The 17,959-nt window shown below is 43.1% G+C and overlaps 4 protein-coding genes across 9 annotated transcripts; all 4 read left to right on the top strand.

The window, feature by feature from the left end:
- Nucleotides 1-258: 258 nt before the first annotated feature.
- On the top strand, nucleotides 259-6,498 carry hspa4a (heat shock protein family A (Hsp70) member 4a). The gene is made up of 19 exons (XM_088397659.1): nucleotides 259-582; nucleotides 1,321-1,378; nucleotides 1,450-1,590; nucleotides 1,690-1,812; nucleotides 1,888-1,987; nucleotides 2,353-2,486; nucleotides 2,557-2,801; nucleotides 2,873-2,949; nucleotides 3,072-3,223; nucleotides 3,297-3,403; nucleotides 3,495-3,628; nucleotides 3,854-4,035; nucleotides 4,388-4,465; nucleotides 4,574-4,723; nucleotides 4,966-5,091; nucleotides 5,169-5,276; nucleotides 5,394-5,513; nucleotides 5,620-5,781; nucleotides 5,855-6,498. The coding sequence occupies exons 1-19, from the start codon at nucleotides 476-478 to the stop codon at nucleotides 6,053-6,055; spliced, it is 2,505 nt and encodes an 834-aa protein (XP_088253785.1). The 5' UTR covers nucleotides 259-475; the 3' UTR covers nucleotides 6,056-6,498.
- Nucleotides 6,499-6,724: 226 nt separating this feature from the next.
- Nucleotides 6,725-10,633, top strand: rnf14 (ring finger protein 14). The gene is made up of 9 exons (XM_088398918.1): nucleotides 6,725-6,805; nucleotides 7,384-7,539; nucleotides 7,649-7,779; nucleotides 7,864-8,056; nucleotides 8,184-8,557; nucleotides 8,636-8,864; nucleotides 9,001-9,173; nucleotides 9,446-9,576; nucleotides 9,667-10,633. The coding sequence occupies exons 2-9, from the start codon at nucleotides 7,392-7,394 to the stop codon at nucleotides 9,725-9,727; spliced, it is 1,440 nt and encodes a 479-aa protein (XP_088255044.1). The 5' UTR covers nucleotides 6,725-6,805; nucleotides 7,384-7,391; the 3' UTR covers nucleotides 9,728-10,633.
- A 163-nt stretch (nucleotides 10,634-10,796) lies between these two features.
- endou2 (endonuclease, polyU-specific 2) lies at nucleotides 10,797-13,709 on the top strand. Of its 3 annotated transcripts, none has more exons than XM_088398920.1 (7): nucleotides 10,797-11,187; nucleotides 11,616-11,784; nucleotides 11,934-12,045; nucleotides 12,602-12,723; nucleotides 12,838-12,950; nucleotides 13,113-13,266; nucleotides 13,375-13,709. In XM_088398920.1, exons 2-7 carry the CDS (start codon nucleotides 11,683-11,685, stop codon nucleotides 13,627-13,629), a joined length of 858 nt encoding a protein of 285 aa, XP_088255046.1. In that variant the 5' UTR covers nucleotides 10,797-11,187; nucleotides 11,616-11,682; the 3' UTR covers nucleotides 13,630-13,709. The 3 variants fall into 3 exon arrangements, with proteins under 3 accessions (XP_088255046.1, XP_088255045.1, XP_088255047.1); XM_088398919.1 differs by having other exon boundaries at nucleotides 11,612-11,784; XM_088398921.1 differs by lacking the exon at nucleotides 10,797-11,187 and having other exon boundaries at nucleotides 11,723-11,842.
- Nucleotides 13,710-14,128: 419 nt separating this feature from the next.
- Nucleotides 14,129-17,550, top strand: ndfip1l (Nedd4 family interacting protein 1, like). Of its 4 annotated transcripts, XM_088398922.1 has the most exons (8): nucleotides 14,129-14,323; nucleotides 14,590-14,677; nucleotides 15,357-15,487; nucleotides 15,706-15,762; nucleotides 16,127-16,214; nucleotides 16,435-16,559; nucleotides 16,650-16,716; nucleotides 16,820-17,550. In XM_088398922.1, exons 1-8 carry the CDS (start codon nucleotides 14,294-14,296, stop codon nucleotides 16,921-16,923), a joined length of 690 nt encoding a protein of 229 aa, XP_088255048.1. In that variant the 5' UTR covers nucleotides 14,129-14,293; the 3' UTR covers nucleotides 16,924-17,550. The 4 variants fall into 4 exon arrangements, with proteins under 4 accessions (XP_088255048.1, XP_088255049.1, XP_088255050.1 ...); XM_088398923.1 differs by lacking the exon at nucleotides 15,706-15,762; XM_088398924.1 differs by lacking the exons at nucleotides 14,129-14,323; nucleotides 14,590-14,677 and adding an exon at nucleotides 14,739-14,912.
- The last annotated feature ends 409 nt before the right edge of the window (nucleotides 17,551-17,959 follow it).

Here is a 17,959-nt window from a genome sequence, read left to right as displayed (position 1 = left end):
GTAAATGAATTCATTCATCATTGTTCAATGTATAATTATAATCCTCAACTCAAGAAATAAAAGGTATTGATAAAAACAACCACAGCTGAAGCCAACTGCTAGGAGTGTACATGACTTTGATTTATCGTACTTATAATTTTGAAAAATAAGCATAGAAATAACAGAAAATGTTTTAGAAGTAGAAGCGTCATCGCTTTAGAAAGATCTAGAACGTAGTTTCTGGAATGATCCAGATCTCGCGATACCTGGTGGCAAGACGACGCAGACCACATTGTAACTGCAGGGAGGCAGAACATATCAGAGCCACCGGTAAACGGTGAGGATTATGACTACAGCTTACCATAGCACAACTTGAGGGAGCCTCGAAACTACTTATCTGGACTTTTACAACATTAGTATAAGCGTAGCTGTTGGCTTGATGTACTGCTTATAAACCACAGGTGTTCATAGTGAAGTTTGAAGACTCGGCTCGAAGATGTCTGTGGTAGGATTTGACTTGGGCTTTCAAAGCTGCTATGTAGCTGTAGCCCGAGCCGGTGGGATCGAGACCATCGCGAACGAGTTCAGCGACAGATGCACGCCGTAAGTCATTGAGATATGCTTCATTTCAATTATCAAGGGAAATGCATTTTTTATTTATAGTTTGCCTCACCGTTGTCTGGTTATGACATCGCACGTGAACGCATCATTTCTCATGACTCGTTCAGTGGCAGTCGCTAAACTTGATTACTCGTTAATTGCCTAGTAACTACTCTAATTTAAAGTTCAAATGCTTGTGTTCAAATTTTACAAGTGTCACGAATGCTACTCGCTTGCTGTTCACATAGCAACCACGATTGCACACTCGAGCTAGCTTTGTTAGCCAAGATCATAGTTTATATTAACTGTACATTTCGGAGGTTGAATTCATACGCCCTGAGCTCACGGGCGGGAGGCGCGGTTTCGCACATTGGTGTTGAGTAATGCTCGGTGTCTCAAGCACCGCCCAACTGGTGTGTTTTGAGTCACATATTGCGCTACAAAGGCGACGACAGTAGGCCATGCTTGTTGGAAAATTCTAGCAATACTTATGGAAATAACTTTCTCTGAATAATATTTTTGCTTGAACCTTTCTGCATTATTACGTCATACACTGATATGTGTTGATGCCTTTAACATTTTAACGTAAATTAGAATGTGTTTGACAATCTGTATGCAAATTGGCATGTTAGGTGTATAATTACGTTTGCTTGATTTGAAAACAATATACTTTTATAGACTAATATCTAAGCAAGTTATTTAAAAAAAGTTATAAACAATAAAACTTGTAAATGTTCACAGGTCATTCGTCTCATTTGGACCACGAAATCGATCTATTGGAGCCGCTGCGAAGAGCCAGGTGAGCATGACCTCCGTCAAAACTACATACAGCGATCCGTGTCATGTTCATTCTTCATTCCCTGCGTTCAGGTGGTGACCAATTGTAAGAACACGGTTCAGGGTTTCAAACGGTTCCATGGCCGAGCCTTCTCCGATCCCTACGTTCAGTCGACCAAGTCCAACTTGGTGTATGACCTTGCGCAGATGTCCTCCGGCTCCACTGCTGTTAAGGTGAGATGTGCGAAGGAGCCTTAATGCTGTTCATCCAGAATTATTTTTAGCAGACAGTCATCATTTTGCACCCTAATTGAAATACTTCCCGAATGTCAGGTGATGTACATGGAGGAAGAGAAGTTGTTCAGTGTGGAGCAGGTGACCGGGATGCTGCTGACCAAGCTGAAGGAGACCGCTGAGAGCGACCTGAAGAAACCAGTGGCTGACTGCGTCATATCTGTAAGCAAATGCTGTTCATTATCAACATATGATTAGGTGTAAACTCACTAGCTAATGTTAACATTCCCTCCACAGGTTCCCTGCTATTTCACTGATGCAGAGAGGAGGTCTGTCATGGATGCCGCCCAGATCGCCGGCCTCAACTGTTTGCGACTAATGAACGAGACCACAGCCGGTACATGATTGCACACACTTTCCACTATATATTAGAATCCCTTTAGTATTTTTATAATGATCTTACAGGGATATTATACTTATTTAGCCATGTTCCTATTTTGAATGAGTCACAAACTGCTATATGCTACTCTGGTGTGACTGAATAGTTTCACTGACATGCTGAAACCTTGATGTATGCTTTTTCCATAACACACTCCCACAAATCCATTAACTAATAAGTGGCCCTCACATTTCAAATTGCAATGTTTAGCCTTCCTAGGTTGAAGATTTCTATTATGTTTGTGAAGGCATATTGTTCAGCAAAGTCCAGTTAAGGCAGCAATGTTGCAGAGACTTAACATTACAATTGTCTGTGTATTGCAGTGACTCTGGCTTATGGCATCTACAAGCAGGACCTGCCAAGTCCAGAAGAGAAGCCCAGAATTGTTGTGTTTGTTGACGTGGGCCACTCCGGTTACCAGGTGTCCGTTTGTGCCTTCAACACGGGGAAGCTGAAGGTGAATATTCAAGAATCGGAAGTGTAAAATCATGCTTAACCATCAATTATTAACCACTCGTTCTTTGCAGATCCTCGCGACGGCGTTTGATTCAGAGCTGGGCGGTAAGGACTTTGACAACATTCTGGTGAGCCACTTCTGCGAGGAATTTGCCAAGAAGTACAAGATGGACGTCAGGTCCAAGCCTCGCGCGCTGGTGCGCCTGTACCAGGAGTGCGAGAAGCTCAAGAAGCTGATTAGTGCCAACTCGTCCGACCTGCCCCTAAACATCGAGTGCTTCATGAATGACATTGATGTCTCCAGTAAGCTCAACAGGTGAGGTTAAAAATGTATGTGTGTGTGTTACCATCATCCACAATATTGACCTTGTTGTTTGGCGTCCACAGGGGTCAGTTTGAGGAGAAGTGCGCAGGGCTGTTGGCCAAAGTGGAGGCCCCCCTGCGCAGCGTCATGGAACAAGCTAGTGAGTGCATACCACCTTAATGCTCGGGGGATTGTCCACTGCGGAACCATAATTAACTGTGCAGGCATTCGTTGTTTTAAGTAACATTGACTCCAAGCTGGTCTCGTTCTCCCTGTGCCCAGAGTTGAGGAAAGAAGATGTGCACGCTGTTGAGATTGTTGGCGGCGCCTCCAGAATTCCCTCCATCAAAGAGCGCATCAGCAAGTTCTTTGGCAAAGAGCTGAGCACAACTCTGAATGCAGACGAGGCCGTGGCCAGAGGCTGTGCCCTGCAGGTACAGACTGTACAAATGCAACTTTTGGGTCTCGTCATATGCTTTGAGTGAAAATCTGCAAATGTGCTTCCAGTGTGCCATCTTGTCTCCGGCCTTCAAAGTCAGAGAGTTTTCCATCACGGACGTTGTTCCTTATTCCATCTCGCTTAAATGGAACTCTGCAGTAGAGGATGGAGTGAGGTAAGAAGTGTCCGATCGTTTTAATTGCCTTGACGTATGCTGCGGATGGTCAATAAGGTCATAGTCATATTTGAACATGTGCACACGACAGCGATTGTGAGGTGTTCCCCAAGAATCACGCCGCCCCCTTCTCCAAAGTGTTGACCTTCTATCGGAAGGAGCCCTTCCTCCTAGAAGCCTACTACAACAACCCCAAGGAGCTGTCCTACCCCAACACCTCCATAGGTAAAGTATGCCCGCCAACAATTGCACCAACAGTTGATGATATTAATGTGGATAAAGTTCTGATTTGTTGTGATTGAAGCCACAGTTAACCAGTTCGCATGATACCAAAATGGCTCCCTGCTGACTGTTTTTATTTGCATCCAATTTGGGTGGCAAAGATGAGTTGAAACGTTGCGTGTCAGACATGGTGAAAACAAGCTAACAGTCTCTACCTTGCCCCCGCAGGGCAGTTCATGATCCAAAACGTGGTCCCTCAGTCAACTGGCGAGAGTGCCAAGGTGAAGGTCAAAGTTCGAGTCAACATTCACGGCGTGTTCAGCGTGTCTGGCGCTTCCCTCGTAGAGGTGCTGAAAGTGACAGATGGAGAGGAGCCCATGGAGACCGACCAGATGGTGAAGGATGAGGAGGTATGCGCAGTGTTGATTTGAACTTGAGGCAGGCAGAAGTCTCGAACACAGCAAAAAACAACAACAAAATTGTGGCTTTTGCAGGCAGTGTAAAAGGAAAATGCGATTCACTTTTGCACAGCCTGTCTGGTCACACCTTACCTTAGCATTCAATTTTGTCATCACTATGGAATGTTGCAGGCAGGCACAAGGTGTTTCCTTTGTTCTTCTAAATGCGTCTGTGGTCATTGTAAGATTTGTAATTTTTTTTTGTTTTTTACGTTGTCACGGGGCGCGGCAGATATATCTAGAGGAGGCGGTGGCTCACTTTTATATCATGTTTGACTGTTGTTTTTTGTTGTTGTCATATCAGAACAAAATGCAAGTAGATCAGGAAGATCAAAAAGCAGTTCCTGGGGTAGACAAGAAAGGTGACACAGAGGAGATGGAGGTAAAAGTTGACTTGAGAGACTTGACCATGTGTCGAGCTTCATAAGGGCACAGCGCCTGGCCGTTGCAAATTTCTAGCGGAAAACAATTTCCCACTCCTGATTTTCAGATGGCGACAGAGGAAGGCAAGCAGGACAAGAAGAACGAGCCTCAAGCAAAGAAGCCCAAAGTGAAAACAAAGACGGTGGATCTGCCCATCCAGTCCAATTTGTACTGGCAGATGCCTACCGATGTGCTAAATGTACATGTGGAGAACGAGGTAATGCGCTAGAAAGCACCAGGCATGTCCAGCATGCACTTCAATATAGTTGTAAGCCAAAGATAATCATCATCAAAAGATGGAAAGCAGAAGCTCCAAAGTAGATAGAAAAATGGAATAGAAATCCTTAAAATTAGGGACAAGGAAAGTGAAGATTGCACTGAATGTCTGCTGACTGCTGTTTCCTCACGTGACCATTTTCCTCACACACTGGTCATGTCTGATTGTGGTCATGCCTCTAGGGCAAGATGATAATGCAAGACAAGCTGGAGAAAGAGAGGAACGACTCCAAGAACAACGTGGAGGAGTACGTGTACGAAATGAGAGACAAGTTGCACGGCCCCTTGGAGATGTTTGTCACTGAAGCGGTGAGGCAAATATATGTCAAAAGCGCCTGTTCATTCCAATTTTCCAGCCTTGACGTTTACTGTTTATCTCCACGCAGGATCGTGACATCTTCTCATTAAAATTGGATGACACAGAGACTTGGCTTTATGAGGATGGAGAGGATGAAAAGAAGCAAGTTTACATTGACAAGCTGGAAGAACTTAAGGTCAAACATCTGATTGAAACCATTTAAACGGCTGTTGCGATATTGCTCGGAATGGCTGTCTGGTAACCGAGGTAACTCGATAAATAATTTAATTGTGCATTAAAATCCTGCCCACAGAAAATCGGGCAGCCTATTGTTGAGAGAGCCATGGAAGCTGAGGAGCGGCCGAGGTCGTTTGAGGAGCTGGGCAGGCAAATCCAATTGTACATGAAGATCATCAACGCCTACAAGGCAAAAGTAAATAAATTTTTTGGAGTTCACAAGTTCGGACCATTTATGAATTTAAAAAAATGTGAAGAATGTACAAAGCAGCCATTATGAACTCGCATGCTTTCCCGCACAGGATGAGCAATATGCACACTTAGACGAGCTGGAAGTGACCCGCCTGGAGAAGCAGGTAAACGACGCCATGGCATGGATGAACAACAAGATGAACCTGCAAAACAAACAAGACCTCACGCTGAGCCCGGTGGTCAAAGTCAGCGAGATCCAGGCCAAGTGCAAGGTGCCATATTTGAACTCTTAAACATGCATGAAGAGAACTTCACTACAGTTGAATTTGATTTCTCTCCCCACAGGAGCTGTACTCAGCATGCAACCCAGTGTTGTCGAAGCCCAAGCCCAAGGTGGACCCGCCAACGGAGAAGACCGACAACGGGCCCACCAACGGGCAGGAGGGAACGACGGAGGGCCAGCCCCCCAACTCAGACAAAAAAACACCCCCAGAATCGGAGCAGAAAACGGCAGAAAACAAGCTCCCCGAAATGGACATTGACTAGGTTTTTGTGCTTTTCGCCCTGATTACGTTGCACTTGTGAGGGTCCGGCAGCATTCCCATAAAAGTACTGCTCATTGACTGGTTCCATTTCTTCTGACTACAAACTAGTTCATCTGTAATGGTCACACTGGGATTTATGAATGTTTCCAGTATACAGTATCTTGTCAAGGCTAAATGGCGAGTTGAATCTCGAATGTCCGGAGTTCATCCACTTTAAAGTGGTGATTTTTTTTTTTTTTTTTTTTGCATTTAGATTCAAAAAGACAGATGTGTTTGTTCAAAGTTCAAACGACAACAGCTTGCTATTTCATTTGTTGTAGGACTTTTCTTATTCCTTTAGTTGTATGATTCTTCACTGGTGTTTTTTCTACATAATGCTCACCCAGGTGCTGCCATTGTTGCTTGTCATTAAATGAGTACAAATAAACATCAAGGACATAAAAATGGGATTCTTCATTTATTCAAGAGGAAATTATACCTAGACAATGCTAGTTTTATTTCAATTACCACTGGATGAGTGGGTGAGAACTGAAAAATGCAACTTTAAAATAGTATAGTAACAATTTCTAGACTTCTTGAATTGTAAATTGAGTTGGAATTGGTATTCGTAACACTGAATTGTCCAAGCATCAAAATCAGACCTTTTTAATGATGTTAACTGCAAAGATACCTCCAGGCCTCGCGGGGTCGCTGCGTTAAACAGTCACAGTAATGCAATCGGCACACGTCCGTAACGTTTGGCACTATTAAGGTAAGAAACGTGTTTTCCCACTTTTTATTTCTTTCTCAGCGTGGCATCAAGTATACTTTTTGATGTCTCGTACACACGTGGGAGTGGACAATGTCGACGCGATGACAAGTTAAAGAAGCGGGCATGAGCCACTGTTTACGTCAGCTTCCACTGAAGAATGCTATCGCTAGCTAAAGCTCGGCTGTTGTCAAATGATATTTTAGAATAACATTTCCACACATGCGTCCCGTTTCTACTTGAGATGAAAGTTAAACGACTTGGATAAGGTAAGTTAGCTTCTGTTGTCATGTGAAGCGAAGGTAAATTGACATTACGTCACGTGAAAATGACGTCTATCATTCAGTGACAGTATAATTTTTTTTTACAAATGTACACGCGAGTACATACAACACGCAAGGGTCTCTTATTCATCTTATGTGGGGCCTGCATCAAATAATCCATAACAAATAACTTTTTTCCGTGCATTCATGGCATGATGTGATGCATCATCAACCGATTTTGTATACAGGCTTAGTTCAGAATGAATTGAAAAAATGGTTGAAGGGCCAGTCCTAATCACTACTGTTTTGTTGTACCAGGAATGTAAATGTCTCAGGACAAGGCAGACCAGGAGGACGAGCTGCTTGCTTTAGCAAGTATCTATGAGGAGGAGTTTCATCGAGGTGACTCTACCCAAGGGGGAGAGATCCAACTCTGTGTGAAGCTTCCCCCAGATTTCAAAGTTGTTGTAAAAGGTAGGTTTCAACCCAATGACTGACTGAAATGAACCATAAAAAACTAGAGTGGCCTAACTTGTGTGGCTCAAATGTGTTCAAGCATTCTCTTATCTGGAATCTTTTGCAGGGGAGAAGCAAACAGAATATAAAATCAGCTTTTTGCCTCCTTTGGTTCTCAACTTTGAGCTTCCTGAAGACTACCCATCTACAAATTCTCCAATATTCACTCTTAGCTCGAAATGGATGACCAGAAGACAGGTGGGACATAACGAAACTTGAGAAAATGGCATGACACCGTTTTTCACTCAGGTCATTATTCCTCCTACTGCTTGCTCTCATCAGATGAGCTCTCTGTGCCGACGCCTGGATGAACAATGGGAGGAGAACCGAGGCTCCGTGGTTCTCTTCACGTGGATTCAGTTCCTCAGCGAGGAGGTGCTGGACTTCCTGGACATTCAGTCTCCTCTTTTAGTCACCAGGCATGAAAGTAAGGCGAGTGGGGAGCGCAGCAGGAAAGCCGACCACGACGCCTCAGGTATGAATCGGGGGGGGTTGATGCACTTGCGTCTGAAACTTGCGGGGTTCAGTACCTTCAACAGGGTGAAGAACCTCGAGATGATGACTTTCTCACATGTTTACGTGTCGCGTGCAATTTGGCTCAGATGTGACACAGCACGGAAGTCCTAGCTATAGCTCGGACAAGAAGAAAAGAGAGCTGAAAAAGAAAATGTATGACCAGCAAACCTCGTTGGACCCGCGGGCCATCGTGTCTGTGGACACACGCGTGGACCTCCTACCTCATCTGTTGGACTTTGACGAGGCGCAACGGCAGAAAGTGTTTGACGCCACGCCATTCTGCTGCGCCATCTGCTTCACGGAGAAGCGCGGCGGCGACTGCCTCTGCTTTAAAGAGTGCCAACATGTCTACTGCAAAGCCTGCATGACGGAATATTTCCAGATCCAAATACGGGACGGCAACGTGCAGTGCCTTAATTGCCCCGAGCCTAAGTGCTCCTCTGTAGCCACGCCCATGCAGGTACCACACTACAACGTCTTTTGCACAGTCACTTCGAAATGCTTCACCCTCCCCATTTGTACTTTGTAAACTCGCCAGGTCAAGCAGCTGGTGGACGAGGAGCTGTTTGCACGCTACGACCGCCTGCTCCTCCAGTCGAGTCTTGACCTGATGGCCGATGTTGTGTACTGTCCTCGCCACTCCTGCGGCACGGCGGTGATGGTGGAGCCCGACACCACCATGGGCATCTGCTCCGTGTGCCAGTATGCGTTTTGCACGCTGTGCAAGATGGGCTACCACGGGGTCTCTCACTGTAAGATCCCCGCAGGTACTTTGATTGATGTGCACCTCTCAATACATTTTGGATATGGCATAGAAATTCATTTATGCCACCTTGGAGATGATTTAGCTCATTTTCTATCCGGAACCCAAATTGTTCTGTTTTTTCTCGTCTTGTGCCACAGAGGATTTGCGTAGCCTTCGTGACGAGTATCTGTCTGCCACGGCCGAGGGCAAAAAGTTTATGGAGCAGCGCTTCGGGAAAAGGGTGATCCAGAAAGCCGTGGAAGAGTCCTTTAGCAGGGATTGGCTCAATGAGAACTGCAAATGCTGCCCTCATTGTGGAACCAACATACAGGTGGGGGGCTCCCTCTGTTAGTTACAGGGGGTTACTACACACACATACTATGCATTTTTTTTTTCCCGCTATCAACCCTGATTAAACATAGCTCCTCCTTGACTTTTCATCGCTCAGTCAAGATATATTCCTGCGACATAATGGCTTGACACTAATTACTACTTTCCCATTAGCCAGGGTTTTGATGAAACCACCCCCACTCTGTTAACTTAGAATGTGCTGCTTGTCTGCAGCTCTGCTTACCTTGTGTTTTTGACATGATATATGTGAAGAAAATGGACGGCTGCAACAAAATGACTTGCACCTCGTGCCGCCATTACTTCTGCTGGCTGTGTCTGGGCCTGCTCAACAAAGCCAACCCGTACAGTCACTTCAACAACCCACACTCACCCTGCTACAAACAGTGAGTCATTCCTTCTTCCTCACGTCAACACGCCTCCATTTTGTCAAAACTAGATACTCCTAAATGTTTGTTTTATTCTTCTTGCCGTAGACTCTTCCACGGTGTGGATCTGGATGAAGAAGATGCCTTATGGAGTGATGAAGAAGACTGATGTTTGTTGTCGTGCTGCCCGCCTGAATGCACTTTATCGCACAGCAGTCTCTTTTTTTTTTTTCTCCATCTTTTGATTGTTGCAGCAATGCATTTTTTTTTTCAATCACTTCATTAGGTGCACCGTCACGTTCAGTAGGACGTTTAGAAAGCACTTAGAATTCATAGCAATGCATATAGTAAACAAATATTTAAATGTATCCCTCAAGATATGATACCAATTACTACACATTATGAGAATACTTATTTTGCCTTTGATTTTATATCAAATTTGCTGGCATGGCAGATTTGCCATACGTTTCCCAGGCTTGATTACCAACGTAGATATGGGGGTCTTATATGAATAGCGTGCTTTCATGATCTAGTTTCACTGCACGCGTGGGCCAAAATAATGGTGGTGTGCCCAGTGAGTGACTATGTATGTCTACAGGATGTCTCTGAAAATTGTAGACACTCTATTTCTTTTTTCTGATTGAGGTGTCAGGTAAACTTAAACACAATAAGAAAATTGAATACCACAAACTTGTTTTTGGGGGGCACCTTCTTTTTAGGGAGGCATTTACAGAAGAGAATTAGCATGTTTTAAGCGGAGTCTGTCTTTTGGAGATGTTTATGATGTTCCCCTAAAGACCTTTCGCAAACCTCACTAATGGTGTGTTTTTAGATCAGGATTAAGTAGGGCGAGGGGATGTTTGTAGCACGTGTTGCCAAAAGCTACTATCCAAAGGGAAGCCGTCGTTTGGATAATGACTCACTTTTATTGCCCGATTTAAACTGAACCAGGTGGAAAGTAATTTTTTGTTTGATATTGTGTTCAAGCCTAAGAGACGTTGTTTAAACAGCTTTGTTGTCATCACGAGAAACCTTGTTGAGCTTCAAAATAAATGTCCCCAATGTAGCGTTTAAATCATGCATTCAGTATTTGTCATTTGAATTCTCATTAATGATTTGAAACGCCTTGGCCATCTTCAGCGGGTAAGTCACTTTATTTCAGTTGATTCAATTTTATTTGACAGCGATTAACTTAAAAGTGTTGCACTAACATTTTGAAAGTAACGATGCTGTGGCGTGTGCGTCCATCCCGCGGCGCGTCTTGTAACCTGCAACGTGACCCATATTTGGGCTTGTGATCCAGGTGGCGGTGCTGTGTGACCTGCGCGGGAGCAACAATGAAACGCTAAAGAAACAAAAGAGCACACGTTGGAGCCTGAGACTGAAAAGAGACGACAACATTGTGTCACCCCTTTGGCTAGAGTTGCTGACAGGGGATAACCCTTTAAAATGGCCCCCCTCCCTCCTGTCGTGCCCCTCTCTCATCCACACACACACACAAACTGACTGAGCGCTACTATGCCTCTAAAGACATATCTTCTCTCACAAACACAGGAAAGCATTAACAACAGCAGCACCTGAAGACCGCGGCGTGAAGCGGGATCGAACTCCAACGGAGGGCAAAATAAGGTCAGTGTGCGATCAGGAGACACGTTCGGCCTTGGAGCTCAAAAGGATCACCGGGAAGTTCCCAAAGTTTGATGACGTGGATGTGGAACGTGGACTATGCCTTCACTGAATGAACCAGAAAAGTTTTAACTCATATGCTGTTGGAAATTTATTAGGCCTCCAAATGTGATTTCTCGCAATTTTATTATTACCTGTTTTAATTTGTGTGCTTATTCAAGAAATTTCATTTGAAAATGTTACAATAGTATTCTAATTATGTGTTGATAATTGAAATAGCGATACAAAAATATAAGATTGTATTTAGATGACAATATAGTTTGACTGTGTCCCTAAATATACTTTCATCTTCAGGGAAATATATTTATTGTTGGAGTTTCTATGTAATTATAGAAATACAATATTACTCTTTGTCACTTTCATATAGGTAGACTGCTCATTCCAACTTCAACCTAGCATAAACACAAATATCTGAGAAGTAACCCGAGTCGCCTTATCATGATCGAGAGTGAGAGAGAGCTGTCGGCCATGGTGCAGGAGCTGTGGGACAACGACGTCAACAGACTGCGACCCGGACAAGATTATAGGATATCCTTGCAGGTGCAACATTGTGGCACGCTTTTTGGGTTACAAATAAACACAACTGACTTACATCTGGGTAACAAAAAGCTTACGCATTGAATTTTGTTCTATATTCTATGCAAATAAGTACAAAAGAGTTACAGTGCTTTATTGTACTCCTGTTTCAGGGCAAAGCTGGAGACAATATGGCCATCAATGACGACGATGACAACGATGGGGCGGGATATCCTCTGTTCAAATTTGTAGATGAGAAAATTTTCCAGAAGGAGACTTTTTTAGGTGAGTGATCATCTTAGCATCAAGATGCCGCCAAGAAATAATGTTAAAGTGAGGGGAGGAACTTCATTTAGACAAAAGTAGTGCTTGATTCATCCTGTTGCCAAGTAACTACTGTATGGTAGAGTGATTCTAAGAGTTCATTTTGACAAAAACCTGTGGATGCCCTGAAGAGGGACATCCTATCTTGTATTACAACTTGCTCGAGTAATGACCCCTTGGCTCCCAATCACACTGCTCGGAGCTTTTTTCATCCACTGCTATAATCTCCTTACGACGAACAGAGGCACGTTGCATAATCCAGATCGTGCAGAGTTCACTATGCCTGGCCAGCGGGTGCAAGCAACATAGCCCCGCTTCTGCTTGGATCACATGACTAGAAAATTGCTTAGACTTATGCTTTGTTTCTGTGCTTGTATTTAGCCCTCTGCAGGTACTTGCTAATGCTAAGGCATTTGCATTAGATGTTTTGAGCAGTACAGCCATAATGTCTTCCAAATATTACCATGAGGTTAAATTCAGTGTCTTGACATATTTGGATTTTTTTGTGCATTCACAGCCTTTATTTCCTTGTTGGATAACTATGTGAGTGACACTGGGGAGCCAGAAATCGTCACCCCTGAGGAGGTGGCAGAGAACCACAAGTTCCTGGACTCTATTGTTAAGACTCCCACCATGAAGGTACTGTCGGAGAACCCGCATTGAGACATGCTCTTGGTTTTTGCTTTCCACCACACTATCTTATTTCTTGTAGTCTCATTCTACAGTATTTTTATTTTTGTTGTGTCGTTTTAGATAGCTCATAAATACCTGGTGGAGAAGCAGCTTTCCCCGCAAGACGAGACGCAGTTCAAGGAGCAACTCTACAGAATCTGGTTTGAACTCTACGCAAGGAGAGGATCCAGCAGGTGGGTGCAGTCTGTCACCGAGCCAAAGTGTAATGCGGGAATCTTTCACCACCATGCTGAATTGTCTGTCTCGCTGTGGGAAGGCTGCACTGTGAGTGGGGACTAGAAAGATCTGTGAAAAGAGATTTGAAAATCCACCCATCCATTTTCCCCTTCTCTCAGGCCAGATTCGTCAGGATTTGAACACGTGTTTGTTGGAGAAACCAGAGGAGGCAGGACAGTCATTGGCTTTCACAATTGGATCCAGTTATACTTGCAGGAGAAGCTAGGTCATATCGATTACAAAGGCTACAGTGTCAACGCTAACTCGCCACAGGTACACCACTTTCTTGAACTTAAAGAATGGAGCTAACCAAAAACTATGACAAAAGCTCCAAAACCATTCGAACCCTGAGCCTTTGTGACATGTTTATGTTCCCTCCAGCCAGACGAGAACAAGCACATCTTGGCGCTGCAGTTCAGTTGGAAGAACGGCATCAAGCCCAAAGGCAGCATCTTCATAGGCGTCAGTCCCGAGTTTGAGTTCGCCCTCTACACCTTGTGTTTCCTCAGCTCGCCCAACGAGCGGGTCAAAGTCCAGTTTAGTTTCTACGATGTAGAGATTGTGTGCCATCACTACAACCAGAAGCACATAGGCACCACTTACCCCGTGCTCCTTAAGTACCAGAAAAACACTTAATTTACATCCAAATCTTCATCTTACATGGTACTGTTGTCTTTTTCATTTGACTGAAAATACAATAAAACCTTACAACACCATATTATGGTTGTTGGGGTTTTTGTCTCTGCACGTAAAATATTAGGATTACTTTTATTTTAATTGCATTTGTTTATCCAAATGGCAATTTTGTCATCCACTCCTTTGCTGAAACACATTTTTTCCCAAAAGGGTGGGCGTGGGAGGTTTGTTGTGACCAGTGACGTAAATCGCTTTGGAACGGGAAAACCAATATTAGGCTGGAGTGAATAAACAACGATTGTCCGGAATTATTATAAAGTAAAAGCTCAACGGCGCGGTTGGGTATCTCAACAACATAATTATCACGGCATTAAAACGACCCAAAATACATATAATGGAAGTACTTACAAGATGTTTTAATTTTAATGAGCTGACTTTGCATTGATAATGTTTTTAATAATCAAGATTTCTATTCTAGCCCCTCCTCAACCGGAAGTAGTTTCACAACTTCGCTCATTTGATTATCCGTGCAGTGCAAATACTGAAAGCAGCCAATTTCTCCTCCAGGACGAGTTGGCAGTTTGTTCTATAATTTTCTTAAGATTTGGGTTTTGGACAGCGTGTCGATTTTCTTTCGGGATTTCTGTTGGCCGTTCAAATCGGAATGGCAGAGCCGAGCCCCCGATATCAGCAGGTATTGTATGTAGCTCCCCCTACGCACCACGATTAGCCTACAGGCTAAGCGCTTCTTAGTATCAAAGCCACACATTAGGTGTTGCAGTTCAGTTCTTTAAAATGGTCTTATTCTAAACCCTTCTTGTTCATAATTGTCAGTCATTGAAAACTAAACCGTTTGAAGCGTTTTTGTTGTAGCTTTCGGTTAATCAGGAAGTTCATTTTCCATCTCATCCATCCGTGTTTGGTGTGCGATTAATCATGTCTGCCTTGATGTTTCTCCAGCTACCCAACGTGGACGAAGCTGAAGATAACCAGCAGGTAGCTGAAGACGCGCCCCCTCCTTATTGCAGCGTCACAGAGGACAATGCTGGTAAGAAACAGAGATCCGAGCCTGTGAGTGATGCATGACACGCCAGCTATTTTATATTATGTTCTGTTGACTTCCAACAGTGATTGGCATCCGCTCCAGTGCAACGGGAAGCCATTTCATTTCACTTAATTGCTTTGCAAATTCCCCTTTGTTTTCTACAAATAATAGATAGTTGCTCATCTCTCTATGCCAGTGACTGATAGAATTATTATGCCCCTCCACAAGAAAGAAGAAGGTACAATTAACCAATTCGTCCACCTGTAATTGTTGACAGTAAGCAAATGATTAGAATTACAAATAACAGTTTTAGTTAAGACATTGAACCCCTTCATGGTCATGGTTGAGCATTTGTGGATATTTCTGTTTTTGTCTTCAGGCCAATTAATCTTGCTTTGGCGCCATCTGGTGACATGTTGGTGACAAGGAAGATGTGTCAGAAAAGATAACCAAAAGCTATATTTAAAATTTAAACTAAGAGTTTACCCTTCAGTGTGAGCTGAAATATAGTGTGAAACTTGCGCAAGAACCTTTTGGACACGCACTGAAGAGCTTTTATGACAAAAGTAGTGCTTTGCTGCCATTGTTAGGTGGTGTGAGTTGAAAATGACTAACAAATGTGTTTGATATTTTTCCTTTTGAATATGCCAACCCAAATACTGGTTTTGTGTTAACATTTCAGCCTATTTGGACCACAAAGAGGATGCGAGTTTCCCCAAGCCGCCGTCCTACAACGTGGCGACCACACTACCTTCCTACGACGAGGCGGAGAGAACCAAAGCGGAGACCCCGGCTCCCTTGGTAATCGTAAGGGTGAGTTTCACACTGTTTACAATTTATTTTATGCCACCTCGGAGCACTTCCTGTATTCAATACGGGAAACGTGAAACACCTTTTTGTCAAAATGGACTCCCAGCACATTCAAAGTGAAGAAGGGTATCCATGCTCGTGCGTAGCGGTCACTATGTTGAATTTGGGTCTGAGTGGGTGGTCGCCGTGTTTCTTGTGTTTCCCTGCCCGTTCGGCCGCAGCCTCATCACAGAGAACGTCTGGAGACTTTTGATGGTGTCCTACGCAGTTCACTGGAGGTAACACACGCGTGAATGTACTTTTTTTTTTGTGTCCGGATGCACCGTTCCGCCCCCTTGATGTCTTTTTGGTTGTTCCCAGTGCTCAACGTTTGGACTTTGTGATGACATGCTGTAGTGTTTTGTATTTATAGTGCACTGCTTGCTTGGTTAAAAGTCAAACACACAATCTGAAATTTTGATTGTGATTTTTTTTGGGGGGGGAATGTTGGAATAGTTTGCCTTGGTGCAAAATAAGACTGTTAGTCATGCCCTTGGATAAATCGTGAGTCACGCCCTTGGATAAATCTGTTTTTAACATTTGAGATATACGTTTATACAAGGGGGCAATCATGTTAAAATAAAAGCCACTCTTGTCATGCAGGATGAAGACTTTGTAATCAGAGATGACTTTGAAGATGGTGAACAGTTGAGTATAGGAAACGATGGCATCTTCATGCTCACCTTCTTCAGTAAGGAAAGAAAATAATCATGTATATTCTATAAATATAAATGTGAAATCATTGTTATTTAGGATTACCACGATTTGATTCTTGAGAAATTATTTTTTCCCCTTTTTTCAACTTCATCTCTTGTTTTTTTTCTTGTATTTCTACATCAATAATGGAACTCTTGTCTTTAAAATTATGAGTTCTTATTGCTTCCATTTTTTTTTTCTTTTTGTTACGCCAGTGGCATTCCTATTCAACTGGATCGGATATTTCATATCCTTCTGTTTGACCACATCGGCGGCCGGGCGCTTCGGGGCCATCGCTGGCTTTGGTCTCTCCCTTAGCAAATGGCTCCTCATTGTCAGGGTATACGTGCTTCGAAACTACCCGCCCCTAATAATTTGAAAAATCCTGGATGCATGTCTTTGTTCTAATCGTCCATCTTTGTGTTTGCAGTTCTCTTCGTATTTTCCTGATTACTTTGAGGGACAATACTGGGTTTGGTGGGTGTTCCTGGTGGCTGGTAAGTAGCCCATGTACTATTGTTGACTTTTTGGACTTAATGACCACTGCTGTATAGAAAAAAGTTATAGTTTTGCCACCAACACTTGTTTTTCCCCTTTCAGGCTTCTTGATCTTCCTCCGAGGCGTCGTCAACTACGCACTAATCCGCAAGATGGCCGACACCTTCACCACACTGCCCAGCACCCGAGTCCTCTTCATCTACTGAGCTCAGTGACATCATAATGCCATTGTTTAAAAAAAAAAACAATTTCTTTCCATTCCTCTGCTTGATATAAAAAAGGACAAACAAAATCATTTTTGTCCTCTTGCAAATTCAATTAGAATAAATGACCCTCACTCGTTTGGTGTTGTAACAGTGCTAATTGCGTTTCTCAAGCGTATGCCTTATTTACTTGCGTGGCCGAAATGCACAGTTTAGCCACCAGGGGGCAGCCTTGCCTGTATCATTTCAGGACTTGACATTTGTACATAGAAAATGCTTGTGAGGGATGTTGGGCTCACAGGGCAAGGCAAATATCCTATATTTAACTTGTTTTTATTTATTTATTTTTTTGTAAGTCAATATGTTTGATTATGCAGGCTGTAAAAGAAATAATAATAATTCGTTGGGTTTTTTTTAATGTGGAAAAAAAAAGGGCCAAACACGCTGGTGTTAATGTTTATCGTCAGGAAATTTGCGAAATGTTTATGAAAACAAGCCTAACAATGTATTTAGGTATCTATTAAAGGTAGAAATGTAATTAATGGTCACTTGTATTTGTGTGTAGGATCAACATTTTTTTTTTAACCATACTAGTGTCCCTGATTTGGAAAATTAAAAGTTCTAAAATCACTCTTGTATATTATTGTTGTACAATCCAAAATCTGTAAAAACGCAGATTGTAGATCATAATGGTTGCAAACGTTTTGAAATGATTTATCTGAATTATTTTTGTAATACAAAAATTTGGAATTTGAGCAAGGGTGTGTTAAACAGACCAGCTAAAAAAAACACTTCCTCAGTCTACTGAGCATGAAATGCTGCAACGTTCACCAGCTCATCTCAGTATATATTGATAAATATTGTAACATTTCAAAATGGACATCATTTGGAATGCATTGTAGTGGAGGTTCCCCAAAATGAGACGACGATGTGGGATGCATCTAAATCATACGTCCTCTTTACGTGTGTGCGTGCGTGTGTGTATCATTGATGTGTGAGTCATCCTGCCGCTCCTCCCTCCCTCCCTCCCTCCCTCATC

Source organism: Syngnathus floridae, chromosome 15 (assembly GCF_059516105.1).
Source record: "Syngnathus floridae isolate MCC-2025c chromosome 15, RoL_Sflo_1.0, whole genome shotgun sequence".
Lineage (NCBI taxonomy): Eukaryota > Metazoa > Chordata > Actinopteri > Syngnathiformes > Syngnathidae > Syngnathus > Syngnathus floridae.
The sequence above is the reverse complement of the archived record's forward strand: the minus strand, read 5'-3'. Positions and strand labels throughout refer to the sequence as shown.

What these genes read in the sequence shown, in the direction of transcription:
- rnf14 (XM_088398918.1), top strand. Translation starts at nt 7,392, where the DNA reads ATGTCTCAGGACAAGGCAGACCAGGAGGACGAGCTGCTTGCTTTAGCA. An exon ending in AATGGATGACCAGAAGACAG is followed by an intron (nt 7,780 to 7,863) that starts GTGGGACATAAC and finishes TGCTCTCATCAG; the next exon opens with ATGAGCTCTCTGTGCCGACG. An exon ending in CACTCACCCTGCTACAAACA is followed by an intron (nt 9,577 to 9,666) that starts GTGAGTCATTCC and finishes TTCTTGCCGTAG; the next exon opens with ACTCTTCCACGGTGTGGATC.
- hspa4a (XM_088397659.1), top strand. Translation starts at nt 476, where the DNA reads ATGTCTGTGGTAGGATTTGACTTGGGCTTTCAAAGCTGCTATGTAGCT. An exon ending in GAGCCGCTGCGAAGAGCCAG is followed by an intron (nt 1,379 to 1,449) that starts GTGAGCATGACC and finishes CCCTGCGTTCAG; the next exon opens with GTGGTGACCAATTGTAAGAA. An exon ending in TCAACGCCTACAAGGCAAAA is followed by an intron (nt 5,514 to 5,619) that starts GTAAATAAATTT and finishes TTTCCCGCACAG; the next exon opens with GATGAGCAATATGCACACTT.
- endou2 (XM_088398920.1), top strand. Translation starts at nt 11,683, where the DNA reads ATGATCGAGAGTGAGAGAGAGCTGTCGGCCATGGTGCAGGAGCTGTGG. An exon ending in ATTATAGGATATCCTTGCAG is followed by an intron (nt 11,785 to 11,933) that starts GTGCAACATTGT and finishes CTCCTGTTTCAG; the next exon opens with GGCAAAGCTGGAGACAATAT. An exon ending in TTAAGACTCCCACCATGAAG is followed by an intron (nt 12,724 to 12,837) that starts GTACTGTCGGAG and finishes GTGTCGTTTTAG; the next exon opens with ATAGCTCATAAATACCTGGT.
- ndfip1l (XM_088398922.1), top strand. Translation starts at nt 14,294, where the DNA reads ATGGCAGAGCCGAGCCCCCGATATCAGCAG. An exon ending in CGAGCCCCCGATATCAGCAG is followed by an intron (nt 14,324 to 14,589) that starts GTATTGTATGTA and finishes ATGTTTCTCCAG; the next exon opens with CTACCCAACGTGGACGAAGC. An exon ending in GTGGGTGTTCCTGGTGGCTG is followed by an intron (nt 16,717 to 16,819) that starts GTAAGTAGCCCA and finishes TTCCCCTTTCAG; the next exon opens with GCTTCTTGATCTTCCTCCGA.